The sequence below is a fragment of the Salmo trutta genome, chromosome 3, assembly GCF_901001165.1.
Source record: "Salmo trutta chromosome 3, fSalTru1.1, whole genome shotgun sequence".
Classification (NCBI taxonomy): domain Eukaryota; kingdom Metazoa; phylum Chordata; class Actinopteri; order Salmoniformes; family Salmonidae; genus Salmo; species Salmo trutta.
In genome coordinates, this window is record NC_042959.1 from 43,299,195 (window position 1) to 43,321,494 (window position 22,300).

Genomic DNA, 22,300 nt, shown 5'->3' on the forward strand with positions numbered 1-22,300 from the left:
TCCTGCCAAATGTATGACCATATTAGAGAGAAATATTTCCTTGAGATTACACAGATCCACAAAGAATTTGAAAATAAAACCAATTTTGATAAACTCTCATATCTACTGTGTGAAATACCACAGTGTGCAATCACAGCAGCACGATTTGTGACCTGTTGCCACAAGAAAAGGGAAACCAGTGTAGAACAAAAACCATTGTAAATACAACCCATATTTATGTTTATTTATTTTCCCTTTTGTACTTTAACCATTTGCACATCGTTACAACTGTATATATACATATGACATTTGAAATGTCTTCATACTTTTGGAACTTCTGTGAGTGTAATGTTTACTGTTCATTTTTATTGTTTATTTCACTTTTGTATATTATCTACTTCACTTGCTTTGGCAATGTTAACATATGTTTCCCATGCCAATAAAGCCCCTTGAATAGAATAGAATTGAATTTAGAGAGCAGGAGACAGAGAGAGAGCAGGAGACAGAGAGAGAGCAGGAGACAGAGAAAGTCTCATTTGTATTCACCGTGGAGCTACATTCACCTGCCAGGAACACCAACCCCCCCACCCACACTACCCTCAACAGATGGCCACCCGTCAGCTTATACAGACATAGGCACGCACGCCCACACACACACGCTCACGCACACAAACATGGTCACGTACGCTCCCCCCCCCCCCCCCCCCCCCCACACACACATACAAAACAACCATAGACACACTTAGTCAAATGTGCATAGTCGGATACATCCGTGTAAAATGGAGAGAGTGAAGTATATTATCAGGAAGGGGGGCCAAATCATTAGGAAAAATCATAGCCCTGGTGTCACATTATTTATCCAGCACTGAACATACATCAATTACCCAAGCAGGGATACGCTAAAATATTAATCCATCTATTCAACATCTTCTCACCATCCTTTTTCCTCACCTTCTCGTTCTCTCACTCGTTGCCCCCACCCCTCTCTCCTCCACCCCCCCTCCTCTCGCTCCTCTCTGTCTCTTTCACTCCCCCCTCTCTCTTTCCCCCTTTCTCTTTCTGACAGAACCAGTGGCTGGCCCGCAGTCCCATGCTACAGAGGCGAGTGTACCATGTCATGGCCGTGGTGAGAAGGCAGCTGTATGTGCTGGGAGGAAATGACCTGGACTACAACAACGACCGCATCCTGGTCCGCCACATCGACTCCTATGACATAGACATGGACCAGTGGACCCGCTGCACCTTCAGCCTACTCACGGGTGGGTGGGTTGCGCATACACACATGCTCATGCATACGCATGCACGTGCACACACAGGCAGGCAGACACACATACGCGCACATGTGTACACGCACGCACGCACACACATACTAGATAAGATCACTGTTCTCCTTTTTCCCGTGACTCTCCACCCCTCCCGACCTTGATTCCCTGTGAAGTTGTCAAGTAAGTTCAAGGTGAAGTCATGAAAGGAGATGGAGGGACTTATTTTCGGGATCTTTCCCAACGCACCCTGTGTCTCAGATGACATTGAGTCATCTGGCCTCTCTTTGGCACAGCGAATCATTGTTTTCGCTCTCTCCTCTCTATCCTCTGCAGGTCAGAACGAATCTGGCGTGGCAGTCCATGATGACCGAATCTATGTTGTCGGTGGATATTCTATTTGGACCAATGAGCCCCTAGCGTGTATTCAGGTGAGTGACCTTGACAGGTTTAAGTAACCTGAAACTATGTTGTGCATAGTTTATAAGGTTATAATATATTATGGGGAAAGAGGGTATTCATAGCAAATGTTATCTTATTCAAATATTCTATTATTCCATGTGCATGACATGTTTATTTCACTTCCTGTTGTCCAGGTGTTGGATGTGAGCACGGAGGGGAAGGAGGAAGTGTTCTATGGACCAACTCTACCATTCGCCTCCAATGGAATAGCAACGTGTTTCCTCCCTGCTCCATACTTCACCTGCCCCAACCTACAGACTCTACAAGTGCCCCATCACAGGATAGGTGCTGTCTAACACACTAATAGAGACTACAGTAAAATGTCTACGTAGATACATCATGCAAACAACTCATATGGACATACATACAATTATGTAACACAAAATAATACAACCAAAGGTCTGCTCCTTTACAACAGCCCCACTCTTCCTCTAAAATGCACACACACACACACACACACACACACACACACACACACACACACACACACACACACACACACACACACACACACACACACACACACACACACACACACACACACACACACACACACACACACACACACACACTATTGCCGCCCAGATAAGATTACCCACGTCTTCCCCAGTTTCAGGATCCCAACCTAACCACTTCAAGTGCAGCTGTCACTGCCCATCCTGAGGACTTGACACTACCCATGAACTGAAAAAAAACATGGCCCTGAATGAAAAAAGGAGGGTCCTCAAGAGGACTTTGAGGAGGTTCCCTATTCCTATCCAGCTACCCTGTGATGATGGACTGATCAGCAGGGTTTGGGTCAATTCCATTTCAATTCAGTCAATTCAGGAAGTAAACAGAAATTCTGATGACAATTTTGCTCATTGAAAAGCATTGAGCATAATAGATATTGATTGGAGTAATATATCCTGAATTGACCCCAACCCTGCTCAGATGACTGGTTGAATAAAGGGGCTGCTCTAGTTAAACTGGTACAGAACCGTAGATTGCAATGCTGGAGCACTCAAGGGGAGCAGAGCTCTTTACGGAGTGAAATGGCTCCCTCTTTTACTAATGCACTATAGGGCTATTGGCAATCTAACTAGCTGTACTTACTACTTACCATAACCCATCTACCCAATACGAAGCCAATGGACTCACCCAAGGTCATTTCAATTGAAACCTGTCATGTGTAAACTGTGGTCCCGTCTTACTCTTTCTTGAGCGTATGTTTTTCTATTCAAGCTCAGGACTTAAGACTGTTTAACAGTTCAGTGAATGTCTGACCACGTGTCATACAGTGCATATACTCAACATACTGTGTGTAGGAGAACCTAAGCTATGTGTTGCCACTGTCTTATGCCATTTTCAAAATGTCCTGTTTTACTTCGACAAAGAAATAACGCCGTAACGCCTCCAGCAGTGAGAGAAAGAGGACTTTAAAAACACAATAAAGAGGTACTGTATCAATAAAGCTTGTGATAAGTTGAATCGAGCAAGTCGTTCATCCGCTGTATTGTGTTAGTTTGAAATAGGGGAGCATTTTTTTTTACTTTTGGAAGGGTTGTGTTTTTTTTCTATTGTGCACAGGGCACTTTTTCCCTGGTTTACATTCTCCCTTTTGCAGGATTTACTATATCATTTATTCTATCCTTAGCACATTTTCTCATCTGCTTGCACGCACATCCCTTATATCGAGGTGTTTTGGTACTTCCCTTATGCAATACGCTTTTCCACGCACTAACTATTATTATAAACTGGGTTGTTCGAGCCCTGAGTGCTGTTTGACTGACAGCCGTGGTATATCAGACCCTATACCACGGGTATGACATAAAATGTATTTGCATTGCTCGAATTAGTTGGAAAGCAGTTTATAATAGCGATACGGCATCTCGGGGGTTTGTGGTATATGGCCAATATACCACGGCTAAGGGCTGTATCCTGGCACTCCGCGTTACGTTGTGCGTAAGAACAGCCCTTAGCTGTGGTATATTGGCCATATACCACACCCACTTGGGACTTATTGCTTAACTATACCACAAGTATACAAAACATTAAGGATACCTGCTCTTTCCGTGACAGACTGACCACGTGAATCCAGGTGAAAGCTATAATCCCTTATTAATGTCACTTGTTAAAACCACTTCAATCAGTGTAGATGAAGGGGAGGAGACAGGTTAAGGAAGGATTGTGTATGTGTGCGATTCATAGGGTGAATGGGCAAGACAAAAGATTTAAGTGCCTTTGAACAGGGTAGGTGCCAGGCGCAGCGGTTTTGTCAAGAACTGTAACGCTGCTGAGTGAACAATGGTCCCCCACCCAAACGCCATGTAGCTAACTTGACAACTGTGGGAAGCATTGGAGTCAACCTGGGCCAGCATCCCTGTGGCATGCTTTCGACACCTTAAGTAGAAGGAGGGGGATATATCTACCAGTCTGTCTATCCTGCCCTCTAGCCACCATTTATAGTGACAATAGTGGTAGGTGGACCATTTGTCCAGATCTGCAATAGTCCGCCACAGTGGACACATCATACCCATAAAAACACAGAAATGTTTTTTTTCCGCCATTAATTTTTCACATCGTGAAGTTTACAAAAAAATGTAATTAATTGTGAGGTTTTGATAGCCGTGTAATTCTCTCTCGGACAAGGTGAGTTTTATCAATATATTCGCCTCAATTTACTTAAAATGTGCAATTCTAATTATTGATAAAAGTGACTTGTCTGAGAGAGATTTGCGCGGTTATAAAAACGTCACGCCAGTGTAAGCCTACATGAAACTAAGACCTTATATGAAGTAGTTCTAAAATCCCAGATGGAAAAAAATGAATGGTGAAAAAAACGATTGGAACCATTTCCTGGGTTTTATGACTCATACTGTGGTACTCAATAGGCTAACTAGCAATCATGGCACATATATTCATTCAAAGCTGCACCAATATTCAATATGAATCCACATAAACAGGAAGAGCTGATAGGAAGTGGATAGGCCAGGTAAATCCCTGAGCATGAAAGACGAGGCACGCAGCACAAAAAGCTCCCCTATTGATCTTTAGGGACAATACAATTATCCTACCAAGACTAGCCTACAACACCACAATGAAATGAAGAATTGCATTACTGTTTTCAAGTGAGTACAACACTCTACTCTAGGCTGCAGTGAAAATGTCATTTGAATGACGGTGCAAAAGCCCTGTGAATTGAGCGTTTCATTCCATTTGGCTAAGTTCTGGGTCTACTCTGGACAGTTTATAAGGTCTAGAAAGGCACCGTAGCAGGCCTGTCTGGCTGTATTTCTACTTCTGATACTGAGATGCGCGGTCTTGTTGCGGATCATCATTCTCGCATGTCGTCCTATAATAATGTGGCCACAATAATGCAGGCCCAGTTAATCAGGAAAGCTCAACACATGCTCTGCCTCCTCTCCGATCTGAGCAGCTATTCTTCGCTCATCTAGAATCTAATGATTCAATATAGCCCAAATAATTACCTTATACATTTGGCATAAACACACAACCAGTCACAATGTTTTGGATTACTGCCTGGTATGGCAACTGGTCGGCCTCCGACCGCAAGGCACTACAGAGGGTAGTGCGTACGGCCCACTACATCACTGGGGCCCATCTTCCTGCCATCCAGGACCTCTACACTAGGCGGTGTCAGAGGAAGGCCCTAAAAATTATCAAGACTCCAGCCACCCTAGTCATAGACTGTTCTCTCTGCTACCGCACGGCAAGCGGTACCGGAGCGCCAAGTCTAGGTCCAAGAGGCTTCTAAACAGCTTCTACCCCAAGCCATAAGACTCCTGAACATCTCATCAAAAAATGGCTACCCAGACTATTTGCATCCCCCCCTCTTTTACACCACTGCTACTCTCTGTTGTTATCATCTATGCATAGTCACTTTATTAACTCTACCTATATGTACATATTACCTAAACTAATCGGTGCCCCCAAGGATTGACTCTGTACCCCCCGTGTATAGTCTCGTTATTGTTATTTTACTACTGCTTTTTAATTACTTGTTACTTTTATTTCTTATTCTTACTCGTATTTTCTTAAACTGCATTGTTGGTAAGGGGCTCGTAAGTAAGCATTTCACTGTAAGGTTCACTGTAACCTGTTGTATTCGGCGCATGTGACTAATAACATTTGATTTTAATGTTTTAATCTGATTACTTCAAAAGTCTCCTGTAGGCTACCTGCGCACTTTCGTCCAAAATATAATTCCAGCATCCAAACTGTGCAGTGTCCATTTGATGAATGGAAAGACACATTACAAAACACAAAAGTTTAATGACATTCAGAGACTGTCAAGCCAAGCTTTCGATACTGGGTAGACCTATAAGTTAAGGAGGGATGTAGGCCTATTTTCTGTTTGTCGAGATTGACAGTCTTTGATTGTGGTGTTTAAAAAGCAAACCTTGATATTGAAGCGCCTGAAGCCGGTATGCTTCACTTATTGATTGTGTGGTACATTGGCACAGAAACCTGTTGGTGGAACATTCGTTGCATACATTTTATAGAATCAGATTTTTAATCAGATTTCCTGGCCTCCCGAATGGTGCAGCGGTCTAAGGCATTGCTTGAGGTGTCACAACAGACCCGGGTTCGATCCCAGGATGTATCACAGCCGACCATGACTGGGAGTTGGAGCGACGGGACAAGACTGTAACTACCAATTGGAGAAAAAGGTGTAAAAAAAACCAACTGATTTCCCCTAGCTGATCATTGTCTGCAGCCGGCTCTGATCGTAACGTAATAAAACAGACAGGGAGAATGAGCTCGTTCGTGGTGGTCGGCGAACCCTCAACCTTGTGTCCCATAGCCCTGCGTGGCATCAACTGTGCCACAAAAGCATGCTGAAGTGGAAAAAGCCAATATCCACATTTATAAACACATGGTTGCTATGGTTATTTTTTATTTGTGTTTGTAAACATTATTTTGAGTTAATTATATGAGGGGGAGGGTATGCAACAACAAAAAACTACAGTACAAAGGGGAGGGTCATGTGAAAGTATTTTTTTGTGTGCATTTTCTTTATGACACCTCAAGTTCGACCAGGCGTGAAATTATGACTGACGAAATGAAGCCTGATTGCAAAGGAAAAAGGGAATGGAAAGAGCAGAAGTAATCTTTCGGACTCTCTGGCTGTATCTGATGAGGGACACAGTGTCAGGAAAGGAGGTGGTTCTGCCTGTAAAGTTGGGCCAACAAAAGAGTGCATTAGCACACAGAGATCCTATTTATCTACTATCAGTAGTTACTGTCACACCATAGAAATAGTTAGAACAGAATAGTATACATTTATCTATATGCATCACACACACTTCCCTCGTTCCATGCCTGTACAATTAGGAAACTGAAATACAACACATGCACTTCCACATTCTCTTATTTCATCACATTATTTACTTTATTTCGTAACACCTTTTTGAAAATATTTCAATGGGAAACTTGATCATAAATTATGATCTGTAACCCCAACAGGACAATTTCTATACATTATGTACATGTAAATACATGAATTTCAAGCCCAGTGGTGTTGAGGTCAACAGCATGGTAGCCTGGTCCTGGGGTCAAGGGTTAGTCCTCCTCCAGGCTGATTATCTCCGCCTGACCACCGTCCCCCAGAAGGGTCAGCAAATTCCTATATGTATTCCTGTCACACATGCAGTGAGTGAGTGAGTGAGTGAGTGAGTGAGTGAGTGAGTGAGTGAGTGAGTGAGTGAGTGAGTGAGTGAGTGAGAGGGGGGTCACAAGATGACTCACAAAGATGTCACAGCACAAGATCCAGTATATTTCATACAGAGAGTGGACTGTGTCACTGAACACTGCATCAGCGTTCACTGTATATATATACAGTGCATTCGGAAAGTATTCAGACCCATTGACTTTTCCCCCCAAAAATTGTTACAGCCTTATTCTAAAATGGATTAAATTGTTTTTTTCTCTCATCAATCTACACACAATACCCCATAATGACAAAACAAAAACAGGTTTAGACATTTTTGTAGATAAAAAAAAAGGAAATATCACATTTACATAAGTATTCAGAACCTTTACTTTGTTGAAGCACCTTTGCAGTGATTACAGCCTCGAGTCTTGTTGGGTATGACGCTACAAGCTTGGCACATCTGTACTTGGGGAGTTTCTCCCATTCTTCTCTGCAGATCCTCTCAAGCTTTGTCAGGTTGGACGGGGAGCGTCGCTGCACAGCTATTTTCAGGTCTCTCCAGAGATTGGGTTCAAGTCCGGGCTCTGGCTGGGCCACACAAGGACATTCCGAGACTTGTCCCGAAGCCACTCCTGCGTTGTCTTGGCTGTGTACTTAGGGTCGTTGTCCTGTTGGAAGGTGAACCTTCGTCCCGTCTGAGGTCCTGAGCGCTCTGGAGCAGGTTTTCATCAATGATCTCTCTGTACTTTGCTCCGTTCATCTTTCCCTCGATCCTGACTAGTCTCCCAGTTCCTGCTGCTGAAAAACATTGCCACAGCATGATGCTGCCACCACCATGCGTTACCGTAACTATGCTGCCAGGTGTCCTCCAGATGTGGACACCTACAATTTTGGTTTCATCAGACCAGAGAATCTTGTTTCTCATGGTCTGAGAGTCCTTTAGGTGCCATTTGGTGCCTTCCGTCTGGCCACTCTACCATAAAGGCCTGATTGGTGGAGTGCTGCAGAGATGGTTGTCCTTCTGGAAGGTTCTCCCATCTCCACAGAGGAACTCTGGAGCTCTGTCAGAGTGACCATCGGGTTCTTGGCCACCTCTCTGACCAAGGCCCTTCTCTCCCTTTTGCTCAGTTTGGCCGGCCGGCCAGCTCTAGGAAGAGTCTTGTTGGTTCCAAACTTGTGTGCTTTTCCAAATCATGTCCAATCAATTGAATTTATCACAGGTGGACTCCAAGTTGTAGCAACATCTCAAGGATGAGCAATGGAAACATGACCCACACCGTAATTTCGAGTCTCATAGCAAACGGTCTGAATACTTTTTTATTTCACCTTTTATTTAACTAGGCAATTCAGTTAAGAACAAATTCTTATTTACAATGACGGCCTACACTGGCCAAACCCGGACGCCCTATAGGACTCCCAATCACGACCTGTTGTGCTACAGCCTGGAATCAAACCGGGGTGTCTGTAATGACACTGAGATGCAGTGCCTTAGACACAAGCAAGCTTGTGCGCCACTCAGGAGTAAATAAGGTATCTGTTTTTTATTTTGAATACATTTGACATTCTAAAAACCTGTTTTTGCTTTGTCATTATGGGGTAAAGTTTGTAGATTGATGAGGAAAAAATATATATTTAATACATTTTAGAATAAGGCATATTCTAAAATGTGGAAAAAGGGAGGGGTCTGAATACTTTCGAATGCAGTCTGTCTGTCTCTCTGTCTGTCTGTCTGTCTGTCTGTCTGTCTGTCTGTCTGTCTGTCTGTCTGTCTGTCTGTATGTATGTATGTATATATATATATATATATATATAAATAAATAAAAAATAAAAATAAAATATATATATATATATATATTTTTTTTTTTATTTTTTTTTTTAAATTTATATATTTATATATATATATATATATATATATACATATATATATAAATATATAAATAAATTTAAAAAAATTTTTAAAAAAAAATATATATATATATATATTTATATATATATATATATATATATATATATATATATATATATATATATATATATATATATTGGGGGTTGTGTGTTTTTTATTAGTGATGTGGTTTGATATCTGGCATGTCACACACTGGCTTTATGGTTTTATGACTACTGAAAAGCATTTGAATAGAATCAACTTAGGACGAAAGTCCCAATCCCTACATTTCAGATGTTTTCCCCACATAGGCCAACACGCAATTTATACCATGCAACTTACACCGTGCGATAATGGTTCCCCGTGGTGTGTGTAAACGTAGCGTTATATCAGGTAGAGTGACAAGATTCTCTACGAGGAAACGGATAAAAAGGCATCCTACATGCTGTCGGACTGCTTTGGACTGCTAATTCCCATAATGCAACAGTAAATGAACCTTAAAAATAGGATTATGTATAGGTTAGGTTATGTCCAACATTTGAAAACATTTTGCTACGGTGTACAATAATAGACACGACCCAAGTGCTGAATGCAGAGAGAGGAAGAGTAAAGGTTATGGCAGTTGGTGTCACTCACCGTAGAACAGTGACAGTCTGGTCACATGGTGCATCCCCTGCGGCGGCTGAACATCTCTCCACCACCAGCTGCAGGGCCTCTGTACTGGTCCTCCTCATTGTGAACACACAGCTGCTTTTAGACTAGTTACCACATGCGGGCACACATTGCACACACAAAAACCTAGAAAAACACTACCCATAAAAGCAAGCTTGTTCGCACATTGTTCACAAATATGATTACTGTGTGTACGTGTCTTTATGTGTGTGTACTCTCACGGTGAGGCTCGTTGACCAGCTTCAGGCAGCGGAGCAGAGAGGGGAAGGGGCATGGTGAGCAGGGCGGGGTCACTGCATTGTTCCGTCTCAGCAGCTCCAATAGGAAGGCCAGGACCGTGACCAGGCGGGGCGGAGGGGCGTTGCCTTTAAAATGCAGGAAGTTCTCACTATGGAGACAGACACAGAAGAGGTATGACACAGAGCCAGTCGTCTGGCCATTTAGTAGATGCTCTTAGGAGGCTGTCAAGGTGGATTAGGATGAAGTTGTCCTGAGACACTGCTCCAAGGTCAGTTTGGCTTCGCATTCCCTTACCTAATTATTAAGGTGAGAATTTGGGCAGGGTTAACTCATCCTGGATATGTGCCCAAGAGCAATCTCTACCCAGAGCGTCAGAATCCTACCTGATCATCTGAAGGACGCTCCTCCTCAGTGCTGCCCCACGTGGAGTGGGTGTGGCCTCGCAGGCCGCCAGCAGCGCCGGGTGATTGGCTGTGGCCCCAACCGATGGAGTGGCAGGCAGGAAATGGTCAAGGTACTTGGAGATGACATCACGGAGCTGCTTCCTTAGGCAGGCTCCCTGAGACAGACATACTGGCTGCTATAGACAGACCCTGGAGGGGAAGAAAGGAGAGACAAACACACAGTGAGAGAGGTCAGTATAGTATTATTAATTCTCATGGAAAATACTTCTGGATTTTTCTTTCCTCCCCTCTAACCCTGCTAGTATAGTACTTTCTGAAGTATCCAAACAATACTTTTTTCCTGAAGTATCCAAACTGGGGTAGTAGGTAACATAATGTTTAGGTATAGGGAGTGTGTGTGTTCGCGGGTGTGTGTGCGTGTGTCTGTTCATGCGTCCCACCTGCAGGTAGAGGGTGTCATGACGTTGGCCTGTGGGTAAGGTTTATGACCCCCCCATAAATACCTTTCTCCCCTTCCCCTCTCTCTCTGACCCTACTGAAGGACTTTTGAATAGCCTTTGTTAAATATAGAGAGTCTGGGAACATCAAACAAGTTGGGGGAAAGGAACCATATTTCGGTAATAGAACCAGTTGGAAATATGCGTTGGAACTTCATGAGTATGGATGTCAGTTCGGTTGTCATCTGAGACATTATGACTGATGACAGGACGACATAAACTGTACCTGGGAAAGTCTACACATTCTTCCGAGGACAGGAAGATCTCTGTTGGCCAACACAGCCAGCATCTACGACCAACCTACCGAAGCGCAGCTCAGAGTAAATATTTATTGCATTTTCCATTTCCAAATGGGCGGAAATTTAGAATGCATACGATAATGTATTTACGATGGCATAGCTGCTTTTTCTTGTTACTCAGTCTTCCCGATCTTTCATTCAAGCCCAACCCCCTTTCTTTGTGTAACAAGCCGCCATGCCGGTTTAGCCCACTAGGGCACATTCTCCTATCATTTCCTTGTAACCATATCGGTTTGTTTATGCATTTCTGTGAATTATTTAGTTTAGTAAATAAATGATTTTAAGACAATTGATGTATGGATGACTCATAGTGAAGACTGGGTTCGTGCAGATAACCAACAATTTACGACGTTTGGAATGAGACTAACGTGAGGTAAACTAACACATCATTAATCAGAGGACTCGTGGATCAGATATTATAATATCTGAAAGTTATATTAGGAAAATTATAACTTTGTAATGTGAATATTTTCCTTGTTGCCCCGACCTTCTAGTTAAGTACAGTTACACGATTAATCAGTTTAATCGCGTAATAATAATTACAGAGAGTTATTTGATAAACATGTCTTCAGTTTAATGATGCCAAAGACACGACAAGGGACAGGCTGTCCCTCAAGGCCTTGTCCAGCCCGGACAGAGAGTTAGGGAGGAGCAGCCGATGACAATGTTGAACTACAGCTGCTGGGCCTTGGAGGTGGCCAGCAGGGGACTCCAGTGCTTTACCACGAAACACACACACACACACACACACACACACACACACACACACACACACACACACACACACACACACACACACACACACACACACACACACACACACAGTCAACACCAAGGATGACACATTCAACGCGTTTGAGGAGATTGGCTCGAAGCAAGTCGCTGGGCAGAATTGCTCATCCTTATCCTCTCACATACGCCGATTCCTTCTCGCCCAACACCAAATTGACCTCTAGCCAATATCTTTTCTACACACTTGTAGAGATCTGAAATGATTGGATAGGTATAAGCAATAAGGTTATAGCTCCACCTTACACTTATCCAGTCCTTAGAGATTCATACAACAGCCTAAGGGTATAGGGGCAGCCCTCCGTGATGCATACACCCACCCACAGCCCAGTAGGCCAGCAGTAGCCCCTCCTGAGGACTCTTATTGACCAGGTAGTGTTTGATATACTTCGTGATGTCCCCCTGTGTAGTCCAGAGCACGGGCGACCATGGCAGAATGCTCAGACAACAACTGCAGCCCACTGTACACACGCCCCACAGCCTGAAAAAGAAAAATACAAAAGCGACATAATGTATTTAAGCTGTATATGTTTGGAAATGCATGTCTTAATAGGGCATTGGGCCACCACGAGCCGCCAGAACAGCTTCAATACTTCTTGGCATAGATTCTACAAGTGTCTGGAACTCTATTACAAGGATGTGACACCATTCTTCCACGAGACATTCCATTTTGGAAAACGCTGTATCAGGCGCCGCTCCATGAATCTCCCATAAGGGTTTTAATTGGGTTGAGATCTGTTGTTCGAGACACACACACACACACCCTCAAAACCCCCTATGCTACTTGAGACCCCTCTTTCAAAGTCACTGAGATCTCTTCTTCTAGACATGGTAGCCAAAATAATGGATAACTGGGCATTTTTATACATGACCCCTAAGCATGATGGGATGAATTGCTTAAATAACTCAGGAACCACACCTGTGTGAAAGCACCTGCTTTCAATATACTTTGTATCCCTCATTTACTCAAGTGTTTCCTTTCTTTTGGCGGTTACCTGTATGTATCTTGCATGCTGCAAATATCCTTGTTCACATGCGTGTGTGAGATGACAAGCTACCCTGTTACACTATGTGTGTGACGAGGTGCTCCCATGTTACAGTGTGTGTGTAGTACCTTGATGAGCATCTCCAGAGCAGACCTGGGCACTAGCTTGCTGCCGGCTCTAGTCTGCAGCCCGGCCCTCTGCAGTAGGGAGTCCACCTCAAGGAGCCTTAACACGAGTCTAGTGAGCTCTGACAACTGCTCCTCCAGAGCCCTGCCTGGAAAAAGTCAGTAACACATCATAAATAATCATATATGCCACTTAGCAGACACTTTTATCCAAAGACTGCATTTACACACGTATCCCAATTCTGATCTTTTGCCCAATTATCGGCAAAATATCTGATCTGATTGGTCAAAAGACCAATAATTGGGCAAAATATCAAAATTGGTCTGCCTGTGTAAATGCTGGCCATTTTTAGGATGTGTATTAGCTCCTTATGGGACCTGAACCCACAACCTTGTGTTTCTAGCGCCACACTCTTTCCAACTGCCACACACACACACACACACACTTACATCTCCACAACAAAACACTGAAATAAACGTACAGAAATACACATACTTAAAAACAGAAACGGATGGGAAATCATCCTAATATTGTAATAGACAAGAAGTGTAGGTTGCAAGTGTTTTAAATGTGGCCTAACTGACTGAGGATGTCGTTCCATTGCTGAACGGAGACCAGTGAGGCCTGGCCAGTGTGTACATGCAAGACTCTAAGTACCTTTTGGATAAAAGCGTTTGCTAAATGGTCGGATGTCCAGGGTTCTAGGTTGAGGTTCTGTACCTGCTCTGCTGTCAATGCCATCTGGGTTCTTGTGGATGTGCTGCTGCAGAACATAGCGGAACCAGGCTGTCACAGACAGGGTCTGGGCTAAGCCCGACACGGAACCTCCACAGCCGGAGCTCACTGAATACACCAGCTCGCTGGGGAAGAGAGGTCAGTTTGACATAGAACAGACGACAAATGCGTTTAAGGGAATCACAAGTTAGAGTAAGGTGAGGCGCAGAATTGATCATCTTGATCAAATAATTTGTTATTGTTTGGGATGCGAGGTGATTTGTAGACCAGTGATTCTGTGCAGTCTGACCGCAATGTAGTGGATCTCAATCTCTATGTTCCACCGGAGCACAGCGCTGCACAGATGTGCTAATCTGTATAAGGGAGGCTCACATGATGGATAGTAGTTTGGAATGCAAAGGTGATTTGTAGAGCAGTGATTTTGTGCAGCACCTTGCTTAGAATGATCCTTTCGGATGTCTGCCACCACACATGGTTTGTATTCATTAGTGCACTCCGTAGCACAGTGTTTTGCAATAAAAACCAAAAACAAGCATTTCTTATTGGACAAGTTCAGACCCTGCTTACTAGGGTAATGTACTGGAGTAATGTTACCTGTTCTGGAGCAGGTGGGGTAGGTAGCAAGTCACTAGCAGGGGGGTGCAGCATGTCGTCCCAGCTGAAGCACTGCATGATGGACTGGATGGGGTTGGGCTGGAGGTCTTGGGGGGGGGCAGAGTAAATCCTGGAAATGAGAGTCAACATTCATACCATGTTACCTACGGTAACTACCCTGGAAAATACGTTTGAGAGAGTCATACTATAATGGAAAGATTTTTCACTGCATGCTCAACACAAAGCACAGATGCAAGATGTTGAGAGTAAAAGAGAGAGAGAAAAAGAGAGAGAGAGAGAAACAGTGAGGCAAAGGCAGACAGTGTATATTATCTCATGAGGAAGACAATTGTTAGTGTGTGCAACCCACAGTGTGAAATTGTTGTGTACAGTGAACATTTATCCTCCTCCCCCATTCCTCCCACTCTCTCCCTCTCTCCCTCTGTGTGTGCATCTGACCTGCGGCAGCATCAGCCAGCTGGGCAGGAGGGGTGTTGGAAAGGCGCAGGCTGCGGAGGAAGGGGAAAAGGTTGGCCCAGAGAGCTGCTGCCACCGCTAGGTGGCGGCCTTTACCCACGCTGGCATTGGGAGGAGGCAGCCAGGCACCGGGGGGGACATGCTGAGTGGCCAGGCTGGACATTGCGCTGATGGACCGTCCTGTAGGAGACACACACACACACACACACACACACACCAATAACATCCTTATTCAACAGAAACACAGTATCTCTCCTTCACACCACCTCTCCACCTCCTTCCCTTTCTTATATTCCGCTTCCTTCCTCTCTTTCACATTCTCTCCATCCTTCTTCATCGCTCTCTCACTCTTCCCATCTCTGGGGGGATTAGGTCATGCGGTGCGATGCAGGGTAGAGAGGAACAGGACAGGGCAGAGCGGGGCTGATCCCCTGTACACAGACTGGGCTCTGGCTGCTGTGTCTGCCTGGCTCCACGGCGGCTGGCATTAGCCCAGATAAGCAGCTGAAGGAGCTGTAATCTCATTTAGACTGGAGATGATCCTCCTGTCCCCTCATTCGCCCGGATGGAGCGATGGAGGGGAGGGAGGGAGGCAGGGCTGAGTACTGGCACCCTCAGCTCCCCTTGCACTCCCCACTCGTGTCACACACACACACCTCTGCCTGCGCCTTCCAGCAAGGTTGCATCTAATCCAGAGAGAGCTGAGACAATCGATTAGAGTCTGAATTCATTAGCCTCGTTACTACGGCGGAATGGGCCTTTCACACCCATCAAGGCTCATTGTACAAGACATAGTCAGAGACCCCACTTAATCCTCCCCACTGCCGCTTCTTATAGCTGTACACACACCATTAGAGACCCCACTTAACCCCTCCCCCAATTGCAGCCACTAACACACACACACACACACAAACTGACTTGCAACCCAGACAGCTGATGAAACTGTGGGTTTGCACAACCGATGAATTTCTGCACAAACTGTCAGAAACAGTCTCATGGAAGCTCATCTGCGTGCTCGTCGTTCTCACCAGGGTCTTGACTTGACTGCAGTTCGGCGTCGTAACCGACTTCAGTGGGAAAATGCTCACATTCGATGGCCACTGGCACACTAGAGAAGTGTGCTCTTCATGGATGAATCCCGGTTTCAACTGTACCGGGCAGATGGCAGATGGTGTATATGGCATCGTGCGGGCAAGCGGTTTGCTGATGTCAAAGTTGTAAACCGAGTGCCCCATGGTGGCAGTGGGGTTATGGTATAGGCATGCATAAGCTATAGACAATGAATACAATTACATTTTATCAATGGTAATTTGAATGCCCAGAGATACAGTGTCGAGATCCTGAGGCTCATTGTTGTGCCATATATCCGCCCGCCATTCCCTCATATTTCAGCATGATAATGCAGGGCCCCATGTTGCAAGGATCTGTACACAATTCCTGGAAGCTGAAAATGTCCCAGTTCTTCCATGGCCCTCATACTCACCAGACATATCACCCATTGAGCATGTTTGGGATGCTCTGGATCAACGTGTATGACAGCGTATTCCAGTTCCCGACAATATCCAGCAACTTTGCACAGCCATTGAAGAAGAGTAGTACAACATTTCACAGCCTGATCAACTATATGCGAAGGAGATGTGTTGCGCTGCATGAGGCAAATGGTGGTCACACCAGATAGTGACTGGTTTTCTGATCCACACCCCTACCTTTTTTTTTAAAGCTATCTGTGAGAAACAGATGCATATCTGTATTCCGAGTCATGTGAAATCCCTAGATTAGGGTCTAATGAATTTATTTAAATTGATCAATTTCCTTATATGAACTGTAACTCAGTAAAATCTTTTTAAATTGTTGCATGTTTATATTTGTATATTTTGTTCAGTGTAGTTAAGACATACTGTAGTCTACACCGGCTTAATGCGTTTGTTGTTTTTGTCAGCTAATCAAAGTGGCACTGTCTTCAGTGGCTCCAAGTGAAGCAAACAACGTAGATCTTTAAATCAATGCAAAGTTGAATTAAAATTACGGAATTAAGTTAGTTAAATGATAAGGAGTAGGCTACAACGACCAATCATCAGGCTGTTGTTTAATCTAAAATGAGTTGTAGACAAGGACGGGAAGCACAGCAAAATAGCCTCAATTAGCCTAGGTAGCTAGCTTCTTTACATTGATTTGATGCAGTCAAGACAGGCACAATCTGTATGGCTACTCTCTCTTTTTTTCCTCCTTCCCAGGTCAAACTCAAGCAAGCAGAGTATCACCTCTCTCCTTTAGTCACGCAGGATGCGCAGCAAGCCAGTTCCCAAGTTGTTTTTTTCTTTTTTTTTTTACATTTTAGTCATTTAGCAGACGCTCTTATCCAGAGCGACTTACAGTAGTGAATGCATACATTTCATACATTTTTTTTTTCTTCTCCGTACTGGTCCCCCGTGGGAATCAAACCCACAACCCTGGCATTGCAAACACCATGCTCTACCAACTGAGCCAACTGAGCCACACAGGACCTTACCCCTTTTTCTCCCCAATGTCGTGGTATCCAATTGGTAGTTACAGTCTTGTCCCAGTCAACTCCCGTACGGACTCGGGAGAGGCGTGCGTTCTCCGAAACACAACCCAGCCAAGCCGCAATGCTTTGTGACACAATGCCCGCTTAACCAGGAAGCCAGTCGCACCAATGGGTTGGAGGAAACACCGTACACCGGGCAACTGCGACCAGCCCGCCACAGGAGTCGCTAGTGCGCAGTGGGACAAGAACATCCCTGCCGGCCAAACCCTCCCCTAACCCGGACGGCGCTGGGCCAATTGTGCGCCACCCCACGGGTCTCCCGGTCACGGCCGGCTGCGACAGAGCCTGGACTCAAACCAGGGTCTCTAGTGGCACAGTGCCTTAGACCACTGCACCACTCGGTAGGCCCCATTCCCAAGTTTTTTAACACATGTATTTCGACTATCCGGACATCTGATAAAATGTCATGATATTATTCTAATAGTGAAAATATTTAAAATACTCAACCATAAAAATAAACAAAAATAACGTCTCAGCAAAGAGCAATTTCTCAAGCAACACTTTTGCAAGGACTGTCTGGGAGTGGTCTCAGTGAAGAGGGAAAAACTGAAAACTAGCAGTTATTGCCTGAGAGGTTTGGAACTCTCTTTCTTATTGGTCTATTAACTAATGTAACCAGGCAGGCCAAAACTCCATCCCACCAAAACAGGCAAAAATTTCAGCCGGTATTTTCAAACAGCTCTTACACAAAACGGGCATTATCATAATTTTCACAATTACACAGTATTATCCAACCTCAGTGTGGAAAATGATGTTTATGATTGCACTGGGCCTTAAATAATGACAGGGGAAAACAACTATTGCCTCCCACCACCTCTATAATGTCCATCCACTGCTCTTTAGAGAGAGACCCAGGGTCCAATGGAGGGCCAAGGTGTAGGGGCGTAGGGTCTAGATACGAAGGAGAGCACTTAATTAAGATCTCAGATAATTGTCCACCACCCGTACTCCAATATAATACTGAATGTGTACCACTGAGACCTCACACACACCCTCTGGCGACACAGGGGTCTCAAGCCCTCATGCACAGGATCATGGGAAGGAATGCAATGTGAGGAATTAGCCTACTGGTTGGCTGTTAGGCGGGCGTCCGGCCTTGGCGACAGCCATACGAGTCAGTGGTTGTCACACACGCACACACACCTCTTGGTCTCGGCCTCTGGCGGGATAATTCTCTTGATGTGTGCAGATTCCGCTCTGCTCTTAATAAACATAATGACGGCGAGGCACAATTTGCAGGACTACATAATTACCTGTTAATTGTGTCACTGAAAACACATTAATCACAGAGATACCAAGTACTGCCAGGATGGAGAATTAAGCATAATTTGGCGGGACGAATTTGAGAGAGCGCTTTTTTATTTCATTAAATGGGTCAGCGTGATCTCGGCCATAACACTGTCCCCTTTGGGAGTTTGTGCAAATGAGTGCCCTCCAACCCCGAGATATGAGATGGGGACGTTTTTAGAATTAGCGAAGCTAACGAGATATGCCGCGTTACGGGAGCCTGGACTGAAATAAGAGAAGAGCACACTAGTGATGGGTGAAAAATCTACAGTTATATATCGGGATTTTTTTGAACGATATATCGTATTGACAATATCGCAATATTTTTTATATCGTATCGGCACTTAAGTATCGTGATATCGTATTGTGAGGTCCCTGGCAATTCCCAGCACTAGCACACTTAGTGTTTCACCTTGGAGTTATGTGTGTATGTGGGAGTGTTGGCATGTATACACAGGAGAGTCAAAGCAAGCACACACTCACATAAGTCGTGAGTGAGGATTGTTGCAGGCTGGCAGCTTACTGCTTCACTAGCGCTGACTCAGGGTAATCCAAACTGAACAATAACACAACACTGTAGTGGTCCGGTCCATTTACATACAACCAGACATCCTCTCCCTCCTGACACCTCTGTCCTACCCTTTTACTTCTTCCCTCACCAAAACAGACACCTGTGTCACCTGTGCCTTTCTCTATAAACCCTTGACCTCTGATCGGGTCGTCCGTGTAACACACACCCGTGGCCCGCCTGTGACCTCACCCTGACACCGTCTCCACTCTCCGCCACACAGTCACTCCACATACTCACGACCTGCCGCTATACCCATGGTGACCGCACTGGGGCCCCTAGAGGCCGTAACTATACTCAGGCCTCTGCCAGCACCTGCTGAAGGTGACCTGGGGGCCACGGGGCCCCAAGAGACAGAGAGGGGCCTCCCGACACAATGGATGGGCTGGGTTTATCGTAGGGATGGAGGGGGGACAGAGGACAGCACAATCCTGCCTTTGTAGATGCCAGTACTGGCGCCTGACTGACCCCTTTACGGCTTCTAGATCCCAGCATTGATAGGTAGGGCCAGGAGTTTTTTCACGTGATCATGCCAGCAAAAACTCCAGGATCTAGTTGTAGGGTCTAAGGCCAATGCCTGAAAGCATGTCTGTCTGTCTGTCTGTCCATCTGTCTGTCTGTCTGCTCGTCAATGTGTAGAGTGTGTGTGTGCGGGCATTTGTGTTAACTGTGTCTTAGTGAGTTGCTGAGTGTTTGTCTCCCATCCATCACCGTAGCTCCCTCAGCACAATCTGCAGAAAGCCCAGGGCAGAGCTCAGCTCCGACTGGCGGCAGGCGGGCAGCAGCAGACCAAACTCCTCGTTGAGTAGCTTCTCCTCCGACAGACCGAGACATACGCTCGTCTCAAACACCTCGGCCACGCCCCCTAGGTAGGACCCCAGGGGGCCCCAGAGGGCCAAGCGGCGAGACGGTTCTGTGGTCTTCAGGTAGAACTCCCTGGCAGTCTGAGAGACTGGGCCCCCACATCAAGGCCCCTCTCCTGGAAGAGCATTAAGAGAGCCAGTAGGCCCCTCCACACCAGGCTCTGTTGGGCAGGCCCAGCAGCTCACATGCCCGGCCGGCCACGTCCTCCAGCTCGGCCTGCCGGGTCAACACAAGGAAAACAGCAGGAAGTTCATCAGCCCAGCCTCGGATAGTTCCTGCATCCGCCGCTGGTGGAACTTGGAGTACACCATGGAGAGGAGAGAGCGAGAGAGATGGATGAGAAACAAGGGACATGAGTTTCCATTGGTCATAGTAAGATGAAGAGATAGTAGTGTCACAGTTCAAATTGAGTGTGTGACATTCATATTACTCACTGAGACTTTGCATTGCTCTAGTCAAGATCAGAGTGCATATGTATTGGTAGATCTCCCCACCCGTCCCTTCCTCCATCATAAAGCTCCATCACTCCTTCTCTGGTGCTGATGAGAGACATGCCAGGCGTGAGTGTGTCTGTGTGTATGAGAAAAACACCCAGCGCAACGTTGTTGGATCCTGCGGGTACCGTGAACAAATGCCTTTAGAGATCATGTTAAATGTCAGACACTCAGCCACGCAGCGGTAGGCACACAGTCGCCCTCTCTGCAGTCAAACCAATCTACTGCAACACCAGTTAGAGATCAATAACTACCACACACACACACACACACACACACACACACACACATACATACAGATCCTACACGCGCACGCACACACACACACACACACACACACACACACACGCCACCCCCTGCAGTGCACCCAGAGGGCTCCATAGTTCCCCTAGAACGGACACAGCACATATTGAGGAACAGGGACTGAAACTCCCCCATACAAATTATGAGCATTATCATGACTAGGGCTGTGGCGGTCATTACATTTTTGCAGCCGGTGATTGTCAAGCAAATAACTGCCGGTCTCACGGTAATTGACCATCAATTAAAATAAACACATTTTGCATCTCCTGGCTTTCATGCATAGCCTACAAGTCACTAATACAGACCTTTGGAACATCTACAGTACCAGTCAAAAGTTTGGACACACCTACTCATTCATTTCTACATAGTAGAATAATTATGAAAACATCAAAACTATGAAATAACAAATATGGAACCATGTAGTAACAAAAAAAAGAGTTAAACAAATCAAAATATATTTATATTTGAGATTCTTCAAAGTAGCCACCCTTTGCCTTGATGACAGCTCTGCACACTCTTGGCATTCTCTCAACCAGCTTCATACGGTAGTCACCTGGAATGCATTTCAATTACCAGGTGCGTTGTTAAAAGTTCATTTGTGGAATTTCTTTCCTTCTTAATGTGTTTGAGCAAATCAGTTGTGTTGTGACAAGGTAGGTGTGGTATACAGAAAATAGCCCTATTTGGTAAAAGACCAAGTCCATATTATGGCAAGAATTGCTCAAATAAGCAAAGAGAAACGACAGTCCATCATTACTTTAAGACATGAAGGTCAGTCAATCCGGAAAATGTCAAGGTCTTTGAAAGTTTCTTCAAGTGCAGTCACAAAAACTATCAAGCGCTACGATGAAACTGGCTCCGCATGTGTAGTTCCTACCGCGAAGCATGGAGGTGGTGTGATGGTGCTTTGCTGGTGACACTGTTGTGATTTATTTAGAATTCAAAGCACACTTAACCAGTATGGCTATCCCATCTGGTTTACGCTTAGTGGGACTATCATTTTTTTTCCAACAGGATAATGACCCAACACACCTCCAGGCTGTGTAAGGGCTATTTGATCAAGAAGGAGAGTGATGGAGTTCTGCATCAGATGACCTGGCCTCCACAATCACCTGACCTCAACCCAATTGAGATTGTTTGGGATGAATTGGATGC

General features: G+C 45.1%; 1 protein-coding gene and 1 pseudogene across 3 annotated transcripts in view; one reads left to right on the top strand and one right to left on the bottom strand.

The window, feature by feature from the left end:
• The window catches only part of LOC115175662 (kelch-like protein 32), a 40,865-nt gene extending 37,690 nt beyond the window's left edge, over positions 1–3,175 (top strand). For all 3 annotated transcript variants that reach the window (XM_029735077.1, XM_029735085.1, XM_029735093.1), the window contains 3 exons: positions 1,046–1,238; positions 1,578–1,672; positions 1,838–3,175. In XM_029735077.1, the coding sequence (XP_029590937.1) occupies positions 1,046–1,238; positions 1,578–1,672; positions 1,838–1,999 (450 nt within the window). In that variant the 3' untranslated portion in view covers positions 2,000–3,175. The remainder of the gene's footprint in view (positions 1–1,045; positions 1,239–1,577; positions 1,673–1,837) is intronic.
• A 3,922-nt stretch (positions 3,176–7,097) lies between these two features.
• Positions 7,098–22,300, bottom strand: part of LOC115165387 (protein MMS22-like) — a 38,997-nt pseudogene continuing 23,794 nt past the window's right edge.